The sequence below is a fragment of the Hyposmocoma kahamanoa genome, unplaced genomic scaffold (assembly GCF_003589595.1).
Source record: "Hyposmocoma kahamanoa isolate Upper Pololo Valley unplaced genomic scaffold, ASM358959v1 87, whole genome shotgun sequence".
Lineage (NCBI taxonomy): Eukaryota > Metazoa > Arthropoda > Insecta > Lepidoptera > Cosmopterigidae > Hyposmocoma > Hyposmocoma kahamanoa.
In genome coordinates, this window is record NW_020654422.1 from 10,762,475 (window position 1) to 10,780,069 (window position 17,595).

Genomic DNA, 17,595 nt, shown 5'->3' on the forward strand with positions numbered 1-17,595 from the left:
TTAGAATCCTGGCTAACATTGATCAAATGGACTCATGTCGACCCCATTTCATAAAACACAATTTATTAACCCTCACTTCAATTTATATACTTGAGTCATGTAAATTTGTACGTAAGAATATAGGTTTGTATTCTCCAATACCAGGAATTAAACGCAATGACAGAAATAAATACAAATTAAAAGTACCCTTTTCAAAATTGCAATTATTTACTAACAGCCCTCATTGTATGTTGATAAAAATTTATAATAAAATCCCAAATAAAATCAAAAGTAACGAAAAATACATAACGTTTATTAAACATCTAAAACAAATGTTAATTAAAAAATGCTACTACTCTATAGAGGAATTTTTTTCAGACAAATTCGAGTAGCTATTCGTATTCGTTTTAATATTATAATAAAATTTCGTTTAAAATAGAATATATTCGTTATATGATTGTAGATGCTATGCTATTACCTCGTTTGTGTATTTTAGATTACATAAGCTCTATGTTGCAATTTTATAACTATATGTCAAGAGTTAAATTTATGTTTTAATTCCATTATTATTTGAATTGTATAGGTAGAAAATAAATATAAAATTATAGTTATTACACTGTAAATATAATAATATAAATGTGGTATGTGAATGTGTGAAAGTGAGTAGGTAATATTATATTAAGTTCCTCTCTCAAATTGTTAAATCTTGCAGTGCCCTAACGGGGTCCATATGAACACATGTATTTAAGTTAAGACCTTTTCTAACATATGGTGGCAATGAATAAATGAATATGAATATGAATATGAATATTATTCGTTATTGTTACACTTTTAAAACTTTGTGACTTGTAAATTACTTGTTATCAATAAATGACTATGATTATGACTAAGGTTCTCTTGCAGTTTTAATATAGGTATAAAAGCGTAAAACGAGATTAAGAAAGTAGGTAAAAATTAAGATTAATTAAAACGACATCTCAAAATTGACACAAAAACCACTCAAACTACTCGAATACTAAATCATAATTCCGTAAGTAAATCATGTACATATTTTATACCTTGGCCTTGAATATCCAACACCTAAAAGAATCGGCGACAAATAAACATTTTAACAACGGATGAGTCACTGTTCATTTGGAGGATGTTTTGATAATGACAATAATAATAAAAATACCTCAATTTATATTTTTTGTTCGTTTGGAAGTAGTAGATTTTATGGTGAGTACTCATTTAGCGAAACGTAACCATTATTTCTTTCAATTTTGTCATTATGGGAGAAATCACAGTGCGGTCACGGGTAAGGGTAAGGATAAAATTTTAGGCCACAAGCAGTTAGAACAATAGATGGGCTTTTCATATGAAAAGGACAGTCTTAATAAATTTACGAATATTCACCTATTGTGTATGACAAATTCTTCTTTTTGGGTAAGCACCAGCACCAGCCTGTCTACGGTTGGTAAAGTATGACTAATCCTTCTTTTTAGTTAAGCAGTAGACAGGCCGATAAAGTGTGATCTAGCTTTCAGTCCATGAGAACTATCAGTCAAGTCATAACTTTGGAAATTATTTTAAAACAGGCAGACTAGGTATGACAATATTAACGATACTCTCTCAAAGGCAGTTTGTTGGTTTAAAGCTAACAATACATAGAAACAAACGGAGAAAACTTAGACTCTGTAAATAAAACTGTCTTTTTGGAAGTGACCTTAGTTTACTAAATAAGATCTTCAACTACTTCAACAACTACAACTTCAATGGTTTCCACATTTATATTTTCCTTAGACAGCAGATTAAGCTCTGCTGCATACGCAGTCTGTACAATACGTGAACTTACCGATGTTGCTACTGCTAGACTAGTTTAGTTACTTCCATAGTACGTACAATGTCCTACGGGATTCTCATGTGGGGTAAAGCGGCAGATATACAAACCATATTTATGTTGCAAAAACGAGCGATTCGTTCTGTGTACCGTTTAGGTTCTCGGGTTTCTCTCAGAGAAAAGTTTAAAGAGTTGTTGTCATGACTGTGGCACCACATTTAATCAAATATTTTGTATGCCCGTAAAAATATATACATAATTTCATTGAGAAAGAAGATATCCATAATATTTATTAACCTTAGAACTAAGTCCAAACTCATGGTAAGTACTACAATTTCGTTTAACTAAGGCAAACGGTTTTTTTATAGGGAACCGTAAATGTTTTTTACCATAAGATTCCGGAGCATATACTAAGATTATCATTTCCTAAATTTAAAACTTACATTAAAAATATTATAATTGAAAAGTCATATTACAAAATTGAAAAGGATTTGGTAGATAAAGATGTATGGAAAGGCAACATAAGTAATGAGTCATGAGATTCCACATAATTATGATTCAAAGTGTATGCCATAGCATTTAAATTTATTTAAAAAGAGCAATCCCTAGAGTTTCTTGCTCGTTCTCCTCAGGGAAGTCGGCACAGTGACCGAGCAGTAGCTTAAAAAAATGACGTTTTTAAGTGTAAAAATTTTACCTATGGAATAAATGATTATTTGAGTTTGAGTATTTTGGGAGGCAACGATATTTATGTTCTAGAAGGTTAAGTAGTCAAGCTTTACGTTAAACGTCAAGATATCTAGCAAAATTAAAAAGATAAACATCTAATCGGAAAGTTTGAAGATTAATATGCAGCGATAAAGACTGTAATAGTCAGGATTCTCAGTTTAATGATAAAAAATCACAGGGTGGCCCATTTACAGAGGTCCTTAAAAAATATTTTCAGGTGCACGTGATGTTCATTTCCGAAGTTGTTGCAATAGTTATAATATTACAATTTTTGTGTAGTCAATCACTATATCTCAAATTCTGGTAGTAAGTACTTACATTAATTTTATTTTCAGCATGTTTAAAAAATTTTCAATTTTTTCGAGCACATGTAAAAATATAAGAAAAGGTCTAAAACAACGGTGCAATATAAGAACAAATACAAAAAAACACTACCTGGTTATATTATGATATTACTTTCTGTAGTGATGTTACGAAATTTCATTTCATTTAGTGGAATAGTTTTGAAATTAGAGTTGTTTTGTGGCTAAAATAGAATATTTAATCAATCAAAAAAGTAACGTTGAGATCCTCTACATAAAACAAAAATTTGGCCCACTGTAAATGGACCACGCCGTATTAGGAATTGAGAATTAATTATTTGAGGTAATACGTACCAACGCCGATAATGATATGCAATAATACCGAAATAATTAAATATTAAATACGGCTGATATCTTCATAAGGAACACTTATCAATATTAACTGATTCAAACCAACATTATACTCGTAAATGCGAAGGTAACTGTCTGTTACATTTTCACATCTAAATCGCTGAACCCAATTTGATGAAATTTGGTATAGAGATAGATGGGATCTAGGAGTAGTACATAGGCTAATTTTTGTCAGAAAAATAAATCTTGAAAATGGTGAAATAGGGGGTAACAGTTCGTAAGGAGAACCAAACATTTCTCAAGTGCCTAGTACAGCAGGCTACTCGAAGTAGTTATTCGACGTCGATGAAGTCGCGAGCACCGGCTAGTTAAGAATAACGCTAACATAACAAATGTTATTTAAACAGACTCTGGATGCCATTCTTCCATGAGGGGTGTGATATAATCAATTGTGTGATACGAAAACTCCGATGCAAATTACAACTGCCGTGATTTAGAGTATTGTCCAATGGAGTGTTCTATTACGAGAATCACAGATAATTAGCGAGGATGAGGCCACAAGTAATTTACAAACTATTGTTTCTCTTTAACAAGATAATGTACTTATGAACTCACTATATACGTGTATCTGGCTCCATCCAACATAAGTACGATTGCCCTTTGTTGCTGTCAATCTCCAACGCCCTTCGTCTTTCTTTGCAATTGTCTTTATTCTCACACCGCAACCATCAGTCCATTTCTCATATCTAAAATTTAGTGCAACAATCAAACGTAAAACATGTAGGTACGTGAATCATGTTATAAAAAAATATTGTAATTTATTATATACTTAAACAGCTCACCAAACTATATTGAGAAAAATGAAATATTTAATTCAAAGTTAAGTAAGTAAGTGCCTATAGTTCTATTTTCTAACGTTCAAGCTACGGAATCATTTGAGTTTAACAGAAACAGAGCGAATATAATTATTATTACAATGTAAATAGGTATATTTATTATTCAGAAAATCGTCCATCTGTAAAATTTTATTTCAATATACTTAATAATTAAAATTTAATGTGAATTTTTAATGAAAATTACTACGTAAAATAATATATTAGAATGAACTAGTAGTTCTGTAAAATTCTAATACGGCGAAATTTGAACATTGGAAATAGCTCATAACTACAGCGGCTATTGTAAGACCAAAAAAAGACAAAACATTTTGTGAAAATATGAAATTGGAGAGCGCCTACTTGTTACTGGATGGCGAGTTGATACTAAATTTCTCTCCCACAGATGTAGTTAGATAGCAACTGTTGATGGGTGGTTCTAATTTCAATTGAATAAGTGCGTCTTGTCCTTCCATCAGTTGCAAAACATATGGCCACCCCATTCCATGCTGCATGTAAAGTACATCACTTACAGCTATATTTACCGTTGGGATATTTGCTTTCGTTAATTCGAAATAACTCATGGCTGAAATAGCAAAAATTAAATATAGAACTAAACGGTAAATAAAAACAAAAATGTAATTGTAATTATATTAAATTGACAACAAATAAGGCCGCAAAAATTACAAATATTAAGCTAGAAATATCTCAAAATAAATTGTACTAACCTAATAATACCAAGTACAAGGCAAACATTTTATTAAATTTTATGTTGTTTTAATGTATAGCAACAAAAAGATACTGTAAGGGAAATTAAGATTGACTATTTATAAATATTATTAGATAATCAACGACGAGTAAACTAAGAGCTTAATCATCATCGATGATAACGATTTTGCTTGCGAGACAAGATTTTGCGATATGATAATATCGCAAAATGTTGTCTCGCAAGCAGAATCTTTTATTTTGTAATAATCAATAGATTATTACAAAATAAAAGCAATTACTGATATACTACTGAAAAATATTAGTCAAATTCTATAATTGTAGAGATTAAATATGAATTGGGTCAGTGCTTGACGTTACAGTTAAGGGAGAGTTTGATAATATCGGATACTTTAGTAGGTAATTAGGTTTATAATTATTACAGTGGCGTGGTTTATGAAAACAAAATTTATTGTCATAAGTAGGAAATTTATTGGGCTATACATACAGCCATCTTCAAAAACGAATACAATGGTCAGTTGTCGGTCTGACAATATCGTGCAGAGGTGTGATGAAATCGTGGCCTTACGAATTTTTCGCAATTCGTTTATCATGACAAACGATATAAACATAAAACAAATTTTTAAGTTACCATAACTTGTATGTATTATTTATTTATTTATTCATTCATGGAAATCCAACAGCTTCTTACGTTTAATAAAAACAGGAACATAATCATAAAGCCAATTACAGGTTTCCACCTATAATTTCAAACAAATCATACACGAGCATTAAACAAACGAACAATAAGCAGTATTTCTTAACAACAACAACATGCTTTTACATAAATATAACAACCCAATACCTGCGCTAATCGCAAGTTATTCAATAAAGTTAGGTAAATAGAATGTCTGTGAGTTTCCGCTTTAGCGCATCAATGTTGCAATTGAATAATATCAACTTCCAGGTCATGATTGCTCAGCACACTATCCAAGCTCTTGGTAGCTCTACATAGAAAACTATTTTGTCTATAGTTAGTCCACGCTAAGGGAACTGCAAAAGGGTGATAGTGTCTCATATAACGAGTAGGTACAATAAACGAAATATCACCCAATAGTCAAAGCAGTCAATATTACCATTTATAATGTTTGGAATATACCTACGCAATATCAAAGATTTTTCGGCGAATATTTAGAGATAATAGATTCAGATCCTGAGAAACAGACTGAGTTATGCATGATGAATCCAAGAGACTAAAGTAACCTTGGAGACAACATCATCAATTTGAGCATCAAAGATCAGCTTTGAGTCATGGATGACACCCAGATCTCTCATGACTGCCTTTCGTTCGAGATAGCGGTAGCAAATGTGTAGTAAATAATGCGCCCAGTTTGATTTAGGTACATATCTCGTTCGGTCCAGATATCCTGACGGTCACCGTTCTTTCAAAAATATTCTTTAGATTCTTTCTCTTTCTTCTACTCCCTCTTCGATTTAACATGTTTGCCCTTAGAGCATATAGGAGTGGAGGCGTCATCGATAGGCAATCCTCTCTGTAAAGGTACAAGTACAAAACAACTATCGCACAATAAACATTACATTCAAATCGATGTTTTTTTCATTTCCATTATCGAATTCCCCGCGTCAAGTACTCCACGAAACATGTCTTGCGCTATACAAACTTGCAAAAAAATCTGCTGCATCCAGTCTAGCCAATGGTGGAATTACATTCCATACATAAGCCTATTTTTTGTAGGTCAATGTATTTTTTACATTAATTGCAAATTTTCTATTTTATGACATTTTTTTCACAATTATCACATTGATTCAATTTATCGATTACATAAAAAATATTTGAAAACATTCGAACATTTGACATAAGCATGCCCTTGAAGGTGCCTATTTACTAACAGGCAACTATAGACAAAAAATGCAGTACTTCATGAAAACTGTCTTTTCGTTATAGAGAAGCGACGCGCACTTTTAGCTCCTATTCTTATCGACAGATTATGTAACGAAGTTTGAGGTCGAGTGTCTGGCTCCTGTCAGTATACACGTGTCGAAATTTAAATTGTTACTTTCCGAGTGAAATTGGTTGCCTTTTTTGTATACTTTGTGGTGCTGTTGTTGTGTTTGTGAAGGTAAATTTAGTTACTAACTGGTGATGGACGACGATAATCCCCCTGATGGGGGAGGCGGCTTCTCTACTGGCGGTTTCTTGAACCCGGATTCTCAAATGGATTTCGACCATTATCCCACCCAAAATGTTAATTCCAGGCCTAAAAAACGTGCCAGTGATGAAGCATCTTCCTCCCAAACTACATCGGAGCAACCTCCGAAACGTTCTTCAAACGTTCCTCCAAATGCATCTGCCCAACAAACCTACAGCTTACCCGAATTTGCTGACGGTATGAAATTAAAATATAGTGAATCTGATAAGGGCCCATTTATAGTTCACGTATCGAGAGAAGAGTCCATCCCCTCATCTGGTCTTACAATCAAATTATTGACGTTTGCCCAGTTTCTAAGTAAGAATGGTATACATGGGATTGCAAAAGACGGTATCAAAGCTACAGGGCGCAATCGGGTTGTAGTTACTTTTGTTAGTGCAATATCCGCAAACAAATTTATTGAAAATTCTCTCCTCACCACGAATTCTTACAAAGCAATTATCCCCACATTTCACTTGATAAGAAATGGTATTGTGAGAAATATTCCGATAGAGTGGACTATGGAAGAACTGGTCAAGTCAATTGATTGCACTAATGGCTCCCAAGCCATTAAGGCCAGACGTCTAAACAGGAAAGAATATATTGGTAACAAACCACATTGGATCCCCTCCCAAACAGTAATGGTCTCTTTCCTTGGCAAAGAGCTACCTGAAAGAGTCCTGTGTTATCATACATCCCTTCCGGTAGAGATCTATACTCTACCAACCATACAGTGCAACAATTGCTGCCGCTTTGGTCATGTGAAAGCCCAATGCCGTTCAAAGCCCAGGTGTTTCAGATGTAGCCAACCACATGCTGGAGATTCTTGTGATACCTCCCAACCAACGTGCTTATATTGTTGTGGCCCCCATATGGCCACGGATCCCTCTTGCCCTGAACAAGCCAGACAGAAATCTATTAAGGTTGTTATGTCTACAGAAAACATCCCATACTCGGAGGCTTCCCTTAGATTCCGGACTGTACGTAAATCTTTTGCTGACAGCGCGCGCCCTATGACAGCTCAACCTCCTGCAGCAACCCAATGTTCTCCTACAACCTCTCAACCTCATAATTTCCCCCCTCTTTCCCCAAGCTCCTCCCAAAGAAAAACTGTTTATTTTGAACGCCGACCCTGGGTTTCCCCAAAATCTGGTTTCGATAAAGCAAGCCACAATGACCTTATTATGACTCCGCAGTCCACACAACCTAATGGCTGTGCTATTAATTCAGACTTAGCAAACAATACCTCCAGAAACGAAAATCTTATTGAATTACTTATCAACACACTTATCAATATTATTTCTAAATTTGATGATTCCCTACGGAACAATGTCATTCAATCACTGAATAAATTAAACTCTTTAATACATATTAATAATGACCCCAATCCTACAATGGAACTGTAAGTCAATACGTCATAAAAAACATGAAATAATTGATTTAATAAATAACTATAAGCCCACCATTCTGGCTATCTCGAAAACATGGCTAAAGCCATCTTCGCGTTTTAGGATTCCTGGTTTCTCATGCCTCAGGGATGATAACAACAATGGATATGATGGCTGTGCTCTAATTATTAAAAGACCCACTGTTTATTCTCTATTACACCTTCCTTCTCACTCCCCGAATTTTAATGTCGTAGCAGCTAGAGCTTTAAACATAACATTTGTTTCAGTATACATCCCCCATCCTGATCAATCTATCTTCACTGAACTAGACTCCATCCTTGCTTCTCTCCCATCCCCTCTTGTTGTGCTTGGTGATTTTAATTGTCATCACACAATGTGGGGCTCTAACCATTGTTCATCTCCTGCCACCTTTCTTATTGGCATGCTTGATAATAACAATCTCTGTGTTATAAACGATTGTTCCCCTACAAGAAGAACTTCTCCCGCCCAAAATCCCAGTTGTGTTGATCTTTCCCTAATTTCTTCTGAATTAATTTCCAAATTCTCTTGGAGAGTACTTTTCAGTTCTTATGGCAGTGACCATCTTCCTATTATAATAACTTTCGCTCAGTCTGTCCAGTTGGCACCGCCTTCAACCCCCCTCCTTAAATTTAAACTGAATAAGGCTAAATGGGATGAATTCTCTTCATTAGTGGAAGTTAAAACTAGGTTACTCCCACTAATTACAAATGAGAATTTCCTTGTAATCTATGAGGACTTCATTAACATTCTGCTTTCTGCTGCTGATCTCTCTATCCCTCTTAAAAAATCTAAGAAAGACACCATCTCCTCCCCCCCATGGTGGGACTCCGACTGTACAGAAACTATTCTAGAACGCAATGGAGCTGAAGAACTTTTTTTGGATAATCCTACTATTGAAAACTTTTTGTCCTTCCAGAAGCTCAATGCTAAATCGAAAAAGCTGTTCTCAAAAAAAAAGCGCCTTGGCTGGTCTCAGTTTTGCGAGAATCTCTCTCCTCGTGTAAAATCTTCTCTAGTTTGGAAAAATTTTAAAAAGTTTTCAGGCTCTCGTGTATCCGATATTTTCTCCTGTAATGAGCCCTCAACTTGGATCGATGACTTTATTAATAGATTGGCCCCTCCTTCAGTCCCATCTATGGACTGTTTCCCTCCCTCCTTTTCCCCCAACTCTAATGATAGAATGGATCAACCATTTTCCTCCGTAGAACTTTCTTCAGTTTTGAACCACCTAAGAGACTCTACACCTGGAATCGATGGTATCCCTTACTCTTTTGTTAAGAACATCTCAAATTCTTCAAAAATTGTTCTACTTAATATTATCAATAAAGTCTTTGAAAATGGTGATATTCCACACCCCTGGAAACTTCAAGTTGTTATCCCTATTCTTAAACCAGGTAAGGATCCAAGGGATCCTGGCTCATATAGACCCATTGCGCTGTCATCAGTATTATGCAAAATATTGGAACACCTCATCAAAAATAGATTAGAGTGGATATTGGAGAGCAAAGGACTTTTATCCAGGTCGCAGTTCGGATTCCGTAAGGGTATGGGCACTCTTGACAGCCTCAGTACCTTTTCTACTGAGATCAGACTCGCACTCACCAGAGGATTGTACTTTGTTGGTGTCTTCCTGGACGTGACAGCCGCTTATGACAATGTTCATCTCCCGCTACTCAGGCAAAAAATGCATCAGCTGAGTCTACCAGTGAGGATGATTAACATCATTTATAACATGCTAATGTCTCGCTCCATCTCAGTACGTATCAATGGTTCTCTTCTCCCCCCCAGAATGATATGGAAGGGACTCCCGCAAGGTTCTGTCTTGAGCCCCATCCTTTATAGTCTATACACTGCTGACCTTGATAAATCTGTTGACTGCTTCTGTGATATTCTACAGTATGCAGACGATTTAGCACTCTATTATTCCTCAGAGTCTCTTGATGAATGCACTATCCAACTAAATACTGCCATTAGATACTTGCAAGGTTGGCTCACTAAGCACTGCCTTCTCCTATCTCCCAGTAAAAGCTCAATAGTAGTATTCACAAGAAAAAGACGTGTCCCACATATACAAATTTTCCTAAATGATGAACTGATCCCTGTACACGACAAGGTTAAGTTTCTAGGCTTCTTTTTTGATTCCCACATGACTGGAATCCCTCACCTGAATTATATTAAAAATAAATGTGAAAAGGGTATAAATATTATTAGAGCTCTGTGTGGAGTATGGTGGGGTGCTCACCCTTATACCCAAAAATTGATCTACAATGCTGTAATAAGGAGTCATTTTGATTACGCTTCATTTTTATTAGAACCCTGTAACAAATCCGCTGTTAACTATTGGGATAATATACAGGCTAGATGTCTCCGTGTTATATTAGGAGCTATGAAATCATCTCCAATCAATGCCATGCAGGTTGAGAGCTTAGATCCCCCGTTATGTTTCCGTCGTCAGTACTTATGCGACCGTTTCTTTTGCAAAATCTTACAAAATTCTGCCCACCCCTTACTTGCCCCCTTGACTCAACTAGCGAACCTTGTTACAACTTCTAAATACTGGGAACATAAGAGCCCTCCATGCCTTTTAAAAAGCTTTAACAAATCTCTCATCGGCCCCCCTATCAATCAATACTCTGGTAATCCATTGTTTTTGATTGATTTTGATGCACTAATTTTTAAACCCATCATTGTTACCAATTTAGGAATTGTCAAAGATGACCCTAACGCTGGAATACTTTTTAATAAAATCGTTAATGAGAAATGGAACGGTTGGCTCAATATCTTTACAGATGCTTCCAAATCCACCACAGATGATTTTGTTGGCTCTGCCGTCTGGATCCCCACATTTAATATCTCCTTAACTTTTAAATCTCCCTCTAAAGCGTCCGTATATTCGGGTGAGGTGATCGCTGTTTTTGAGGCAGTTTCATATGTTGAATCCCACAAATTAGACAAATCTGTAATTTTTACAGACTCTCGTAGCTGCCTGGACGATCTGTTAAAATTCCCCTTTCGTAGCAAAGATGTTCACCCAATCAATCTTAAAACAAAAGAGCTTCTTTACAATTGCTCTAACCTTGGCATACAAATTGTTCTTGTTTGGGTTCCTGGACACTCTGGCATTCCTGGGAACGAACAAGCGGATAGATGGGCTAAATGGGCGATTCATTCTGGTACCATTATATATGATAAATGTTTTTCTCAAGACTTACGCTCCCAGGCTAAGATTGATTTACACAATAACTGGAAGACTTACTGGTCGTCTTCTAGCAGACAAAAAGGCAAATATTATGCTGGTCTTCAACCAGTAATACCCAAGAAACCTTGGTTTTTCGAGTTCCGCGAGGCCAGTAAAAGAACAACTTCAACTATCATCCGATTGCGCCTAGGACATAACTGCAGACCCACTTTTCTTGCTAAGCTCAGGATAAGGGATCACTCCCTTTGCGAGTGCGGTCTTGAAGAAGGAACTCTTGACCATATATTTTTTAACTGTGCATTATATCCCGTCTCTTTATACGATCTTCTTCCGGATTGTATCCCTCGTCCCACAAATTTTTATAGTATCCTTTCTCCCCTAAAACCTCCTCTTCTATTTACTCTATTTAAATATATTGAACAAAATAACATACGGTTATAACTTTTACTATGTGCACAGCATGTGTTTACGCTTTTCATCCAAAGTAGCTAGTCAAATAACCCCGTGTTTTGTCTTTGTCCGTAGGATGGTGCAACCGATCATCGTCGTTTGAGTGAATCTTGATAAATATACCGTGTATCTTTCAACCCGGACACTGGCAAAATTGTCCTCAGTGGGACAGAAGCCAAATACCCAAAAAAAAAAAAAAACGAAGTTTATTCAAATTGATTTCTCCGTCGTATATTAAATAATAATGTAATAAATTATAAATAATGAAAATAAATTGTAATTGTGTAATATAAATCATCATAAATCATGCCATACTGTATAAAAAAATAAAAATAAAAAGTACATTTACGAGTGCATACATACAACACACATGAATTACAAAAGCAATAAAAATAACCAAATAGCTAACTGTCCTTATCCTACACACATTTGTAAGTCAATGCCTACACAAGACAATATGCGCAAAAGACAAAAATAAATCCGTTACGTCAATTTAAATTTTCGAAACACAAGCGATTGAAATATTTACATTTAGAACAAAGAAACTATAGAGTTGATTTAATGTTAATCTTACTTTTAAAATGACTTTATTAAATGTTAGTAATAAATAACTAGTAAAAGATTAATTAAATTTTTATTGAATTGATATTCAATTATTTTTTGTGAAATTACTCCACTAGTTTGTTATAATTATTTATACAAAGATCGAACACTCAGAAAAATTCCTTCGATCCGGTCGGATTTGAACCGACGTCTTCTTGCGTACCGTGTCAGACGCCATACCAACTAAGCCACGAAACAAACCAACGGACCTCACGAATTTTTCTGTGCTTGCGTCGGACTGCAGTATTCACTACAGCAATCAATACAATGATTGAACCAGGCAAGCCCAAACTGTGTCTAAGAGAGAAATGCCCATAGAATATTAATATTATATGTATTATAGTACGGCAGCAGTAGCTCCTTGTGAAAGAGTTCGTCCAGCGAAGTACTCTGCCACCATAAATATTTCTGCCACCAAGTAGTCTGTAATGTGAGCATTACTTTGGCTTTGAAGGGTAAGGGAGCAGCTGTAACTACAGTACATATGACTTGTCATCTTTGTATCAGTGTTACGAGTGCAATGGGGAGTTTGTCAGGGTTACGAGTGCAGTGGTGAATTAAAGTTTTGAGTGGCGTTGCTACTGTTATGGGTAGGCGTGTTGCTTACCAGTTAGTACGTGCCCGACTCTTTCTTCCTGTCACTTGATTATTAAAAAATATAGCTATTATTGTTGACAACTGTTTGGTGATCTAGTCGTGGAGTAATGCAACATAGCTTTCTTAGACCTGGTACAACCACGACTGTTGAGGAACAGCCACTGCTAGTCAACGAGAGATCGCTATTTCTATACGACAACGCCAAAGTGCATATTACCAAACAAACCATTTCCAGCTTACACGAACTGTAGATCTCAACTGATTTGGACCCTCTACCGACTTCTATTTATTCCGCCAAGCGCCTGAAAAACGTATTATTAGCAATTAGACAGAGAAGATAAACTGTCTTCTTAGAAGATAACTTTTGCAAAGGCGTTATATTATTTTTTTTAAATAACTTTTTATAGAAGCTTCCTAAAATAGTGAAAAAAAGTAGGTATGTTTAAGTAGAAATTGGTAGTAAATAGTTATACAAAAAAAGTAAATTTTTTACTGCTAGAACCATGAAAAACGTAAAGTGGTCAGTCAACCTGACGTCAGAATGGCTGGCCACTTTATTTCTTTAATATTTCCGTTAGCGCTAAGGTAGAAAATAATGAGCACGGTTTGATTTATATATCTCGTTTGGTCCAGCCATCCTGACGGACACTGATACTCAGTTTTTGCTTTCTAAGCTTATTTACTATAGTTTTGATCGTAACACTGTTAAATGGTTTACTCAACGGGTGGAGGTGCACGGTGAGGATGGGTCTTCACTGTTTTCTGGTGTCGCCACTGTCACTAGAGGGGTTCCTTAAGGGTCTGTCCTGAGCCCTATTTTGTTCATTGTGTACACTGTAGATAGTATTAAGGATTCCAAGTGCCATCTATATATGCTGACGACCTACAAATATATGTGTCCTTTAAACCTGTCGAAGCGCGTACCGCGATTAGTCAGCTGAACGAGGATTTCACGAGAGTTGTCCAATTTAGTATTGAATCCATGTAAATCAAAGTTTTTGATACTTTGTACAGTGCGTCAACTTGTGGAGGTTTTGTCCATGGACCCACAAATAACTTATAGACTCGAACTATATAGACCGACTTTCGGAGGCGATAAATTAAGGTGTTATCACGGACGGTTCCCTTCACTTTGAAGGACATGTGCTCGAGACTGTTCGCAAACTGTTTCTATCGATCGAAGGTGTTGCATCACGTCAGTCAACACCTTAATGTGGACTTGCGCATAAAGCTTTGCGACTCTTTAATCCTCTCCAAACTAAATTACTCACTGACACTGTTTTAGGAGGCTGTTTGCTGGCTCACACGAAAAATTTTATATCCAGCGTTTGCAAAATGCATGCATTAGGTTTTGTTTCTCCGTTCCACGTCCGGCACATATAACACCGTTTTTAAATAATGCGACTATTCTTAAAATGGTAGTCTGTCGAGAATTGCAGTCAGCTGCTTTGTTATTTCGAATAAAAAAGACTAAGCAATTATAAAATCTACATGACAAACAAAATTTTAATCCATGCATCTCGCCTTATATTCGCTTGACAGGGAACAGCGCCTTTTCGAGGTAATTTGGGGGAAAATTTTATGGGGTCTCTAGTTGATAGAACAATATAGGTACCTCCACATATCAGAAATGCTTCGTCACTTTTTGTGTTTACTAAGTTACTCAAAGAGCGTTTATTTAAAATAAAAATATCTCCAACACAGCTGATATGTCAAGGATATATTTTTGCATTTCGTTATGATTTCGTTACTTATTAATTAATTATATGAGTTGTTTGTTTAATCATAATCAAATTTTTAAATATGTAAATAAGATTTATTAAACTTGTTACTTAAAAAAGTATTATATAAGGTATGTGTACACATTTTTAAATAAAATTGTTTTGTGTTGAAATAGTGCTTATGACAACGTAATCTAGTTATCTATGCATCTGCTATGTTCCGTTCCATGTGTATTTCTGTTACCGGATCCACTGAAAAACAGTGTCGTAGCACCTACAGTGAGACGACAATGGCTGAGTGGATGACGGATACCGTAACAACACACATGCAGCCAGTTTTGGTAATTATTATTCGTTACATTAATTATTTATTTCAATCATCTTTCTTTTTACTTTTTAATTTTTTTATTTCACACATTTAATTTCATTATTTTTAAGTTTGTAATGAGGCATGTTGTACCGTCCATTTGCTTTAAATCTAATATTGTAGTCGCAAACTGTTATGTATTTTTTAGTAATGTAATGTCTGTGTACTGTGCTTTCATGCGAAATAAATGATTTATATTATATTTCTATATCAATGTAATAGGGGTTAAAGTATGAAATTGCCGATTTGTACTGAAAATCTAAATTGTTTATTTTTTAAATTTTTAACAAATTTATTTAATCAAAATAGTTGCCATTATTATCTATACATTGCTGCCATCTAATGGGAAGGTTATTAATGCCTTTGCGATAGAACTCCGACGATCTAGACTGCACAAACTGTGTGAAAGCATTTTGTACTGCCTCCTGGGAAGAAAACTTCTTGTCACGTAGATAATTGTCCAAATCACGAAAAAAATGGTAGTCCGTTGGAGCAAGGTCTGGTGAATACGGAGGATGACGAATGGTTTCTAACTGCAGTTCCTGAAGGGTCAAAATAGTTTCTCGTGCTGTGTGAGGTCTCGCGTTGTCGTGGAGCAATAATGGTGAAGATCGATTCATGAGTCGGGGCTGTTTTACTGCTAGTTTTGTCAACATGGTTCGGAGTTCGGCACAATAGACATCTGCCGTTATTGCTTGACTAGATCGGAGAAAACTATAGTGAATAACACCATGCTGAGACCACCAAACAGTTACCATTACCTTTTTATTGGTAAGTTTTGCTTTAGGACACTGTTGAGGCATTTGACTTGGGATCAGCCATTGCATTTTTCTTTTCCGGTTATCATAAAGAATCCACTTTTCATCACATGTTACAATTCGATCCAATATTCCTTCATTTCTGTACCGGTTCAACAAGGCAACACAAGTTTCAACACGCGTTTCTTTCTGCAGATCAGTCAAATCATGAGGCACCCATTTTTCGTATTTTTTTATTTTATTGATTGACGCAAGTGAGTCAATATTGTGGGTAAGGTAACGTTAAACCATGCCGCTAATTCCTGGGTAGTTTGACTAGGATCGGCTTCCACTATCTCTCTTAATTCATCGTTATTCACCTGTGTGGGCGGTCTACCTCGTGGCTCGTTCTTTAAGTCGAAATTTCCATCACGAAAGCGTTTAAACCAAAATCGCACGGTGCGTTCATTAGTAGACCCCTCTCCAAACGCAGCATTGATATTGCGGGCTGTTTCTGCCGCGTTAGTTCCGCGTCGGAACTCGTATTCAAAAATCACTCGAATTTTCGCAGTATCCATCTTTCTTGTCTAAATTGAATAACAAAAACAATTGAAAGTCGATATTCAAATGTTTCAAATTTAAAAAAAAAAAAATCACAGAAACCATTTGAAAAAAGTTTCATTCGAAAACCTCAAACCATGAAGATTCTATGAAAATTCAAAGAACCTATTGCAATAAAACGGCAATTTCATACTTTAACCCCTAATATTATATATATTCCATTAGGTTAATATAACAAAATACAAACCTATGGCTACCATCGCTCAGGCCATCCAGAACATTGAAACCTGAAGAACTGGAAGTTTTCTGGAAACGACAGAAGGTAAGGCTCTTTGCCGAATGCATTAAATTACAGTAGAGATGTAATTTATTTGCGACTCGGTCATAAATATAACCTGCGTCGAGACTCTCCGCTGTAAATAAAAAGAACCTTAGAACAATTGCTACAAAAACATTTTGACATGTGTGTTGAACTTAAGTAGCGATAATGAAGATTTATACGTTAATTTGATCTGTACATGTCTTTTTTATACACAAATTTTATTTAAATAAACATGTTATTACATTACATTACATTATTTAAACAAAATTTGTGTTTAAAAAAGACATGTACAGATCAAATTAACGTATAAATCTTTCTATAGGTAACTATGTACATTACATTGTTCGTGTGTAGCAATTTTATGCAAATTTATTTTATACTCACATTTAACAAAGACTTGTCTTTGAACATGTACTTCTTGAACTCGACCAGGAATACCTAGAAAAATATTCCAAGTGCCTTGGACGGCTCGCGTAGCTTTTGGTAAACTCACACGACACTGACCAGCTACTAGAGCTCCTTCAGAAAATGGTTGCTCTACAAAGCAATAGGAATTTGCCAAAGTAGATAATTGCACTGTAGTATTTTGGCCATCTTCTAAAGTAATGTCGGGAGTTTGGTAATTTGATACATCATCTGTA

The 17,595-nt window shown here is 35.5% G+C and overlaps 1 protein-coding gene and 1 long non-coding RNA gene across 2 annotated transcripts in view; both read right to left on the reverse strand.

Annotated features, from left to right (window-relative positions):
* Positions 1–17,458, reverse strand: part of LOC113235242 — a 25,248-nt gene extending 7,790 nt beyond the window's left edge. The window contains exons 1-2 of the mRNA XM_026470875.1: positions 17,339–17,458; positions 16,880–17,045 (exon numbers count right to left, since the gene is read on the reverse strand). Coding sequence (XP_026326660.1) covers positions 16,880–16,977 — 98 coding nt within the window. The 5' untranslated portion in view covers positions 16,978–17,045; positions 17,339–17,458. The remainder of the gene's footprint in view (positions 1–16,879; positions 17,046–17,338) is intronic.
* On the reverse strand, positions 3,850–14,830 carry LOC113235243. Its single transcript, XR_003310853.1, has 4 exons — positions 13,970–14,830; positions 13,464–13,548; positions 4,416–4,638; positions 3,850–3,926 (listed from the first exon to the last, which is right to left on the reverse strand). It is a non-coding gene; the product is annotated as an uncharacterized LOC113235243 (long non-coding RNA).
* Positions 17,459–17,595: the final 137 nt, after the last annotated feature.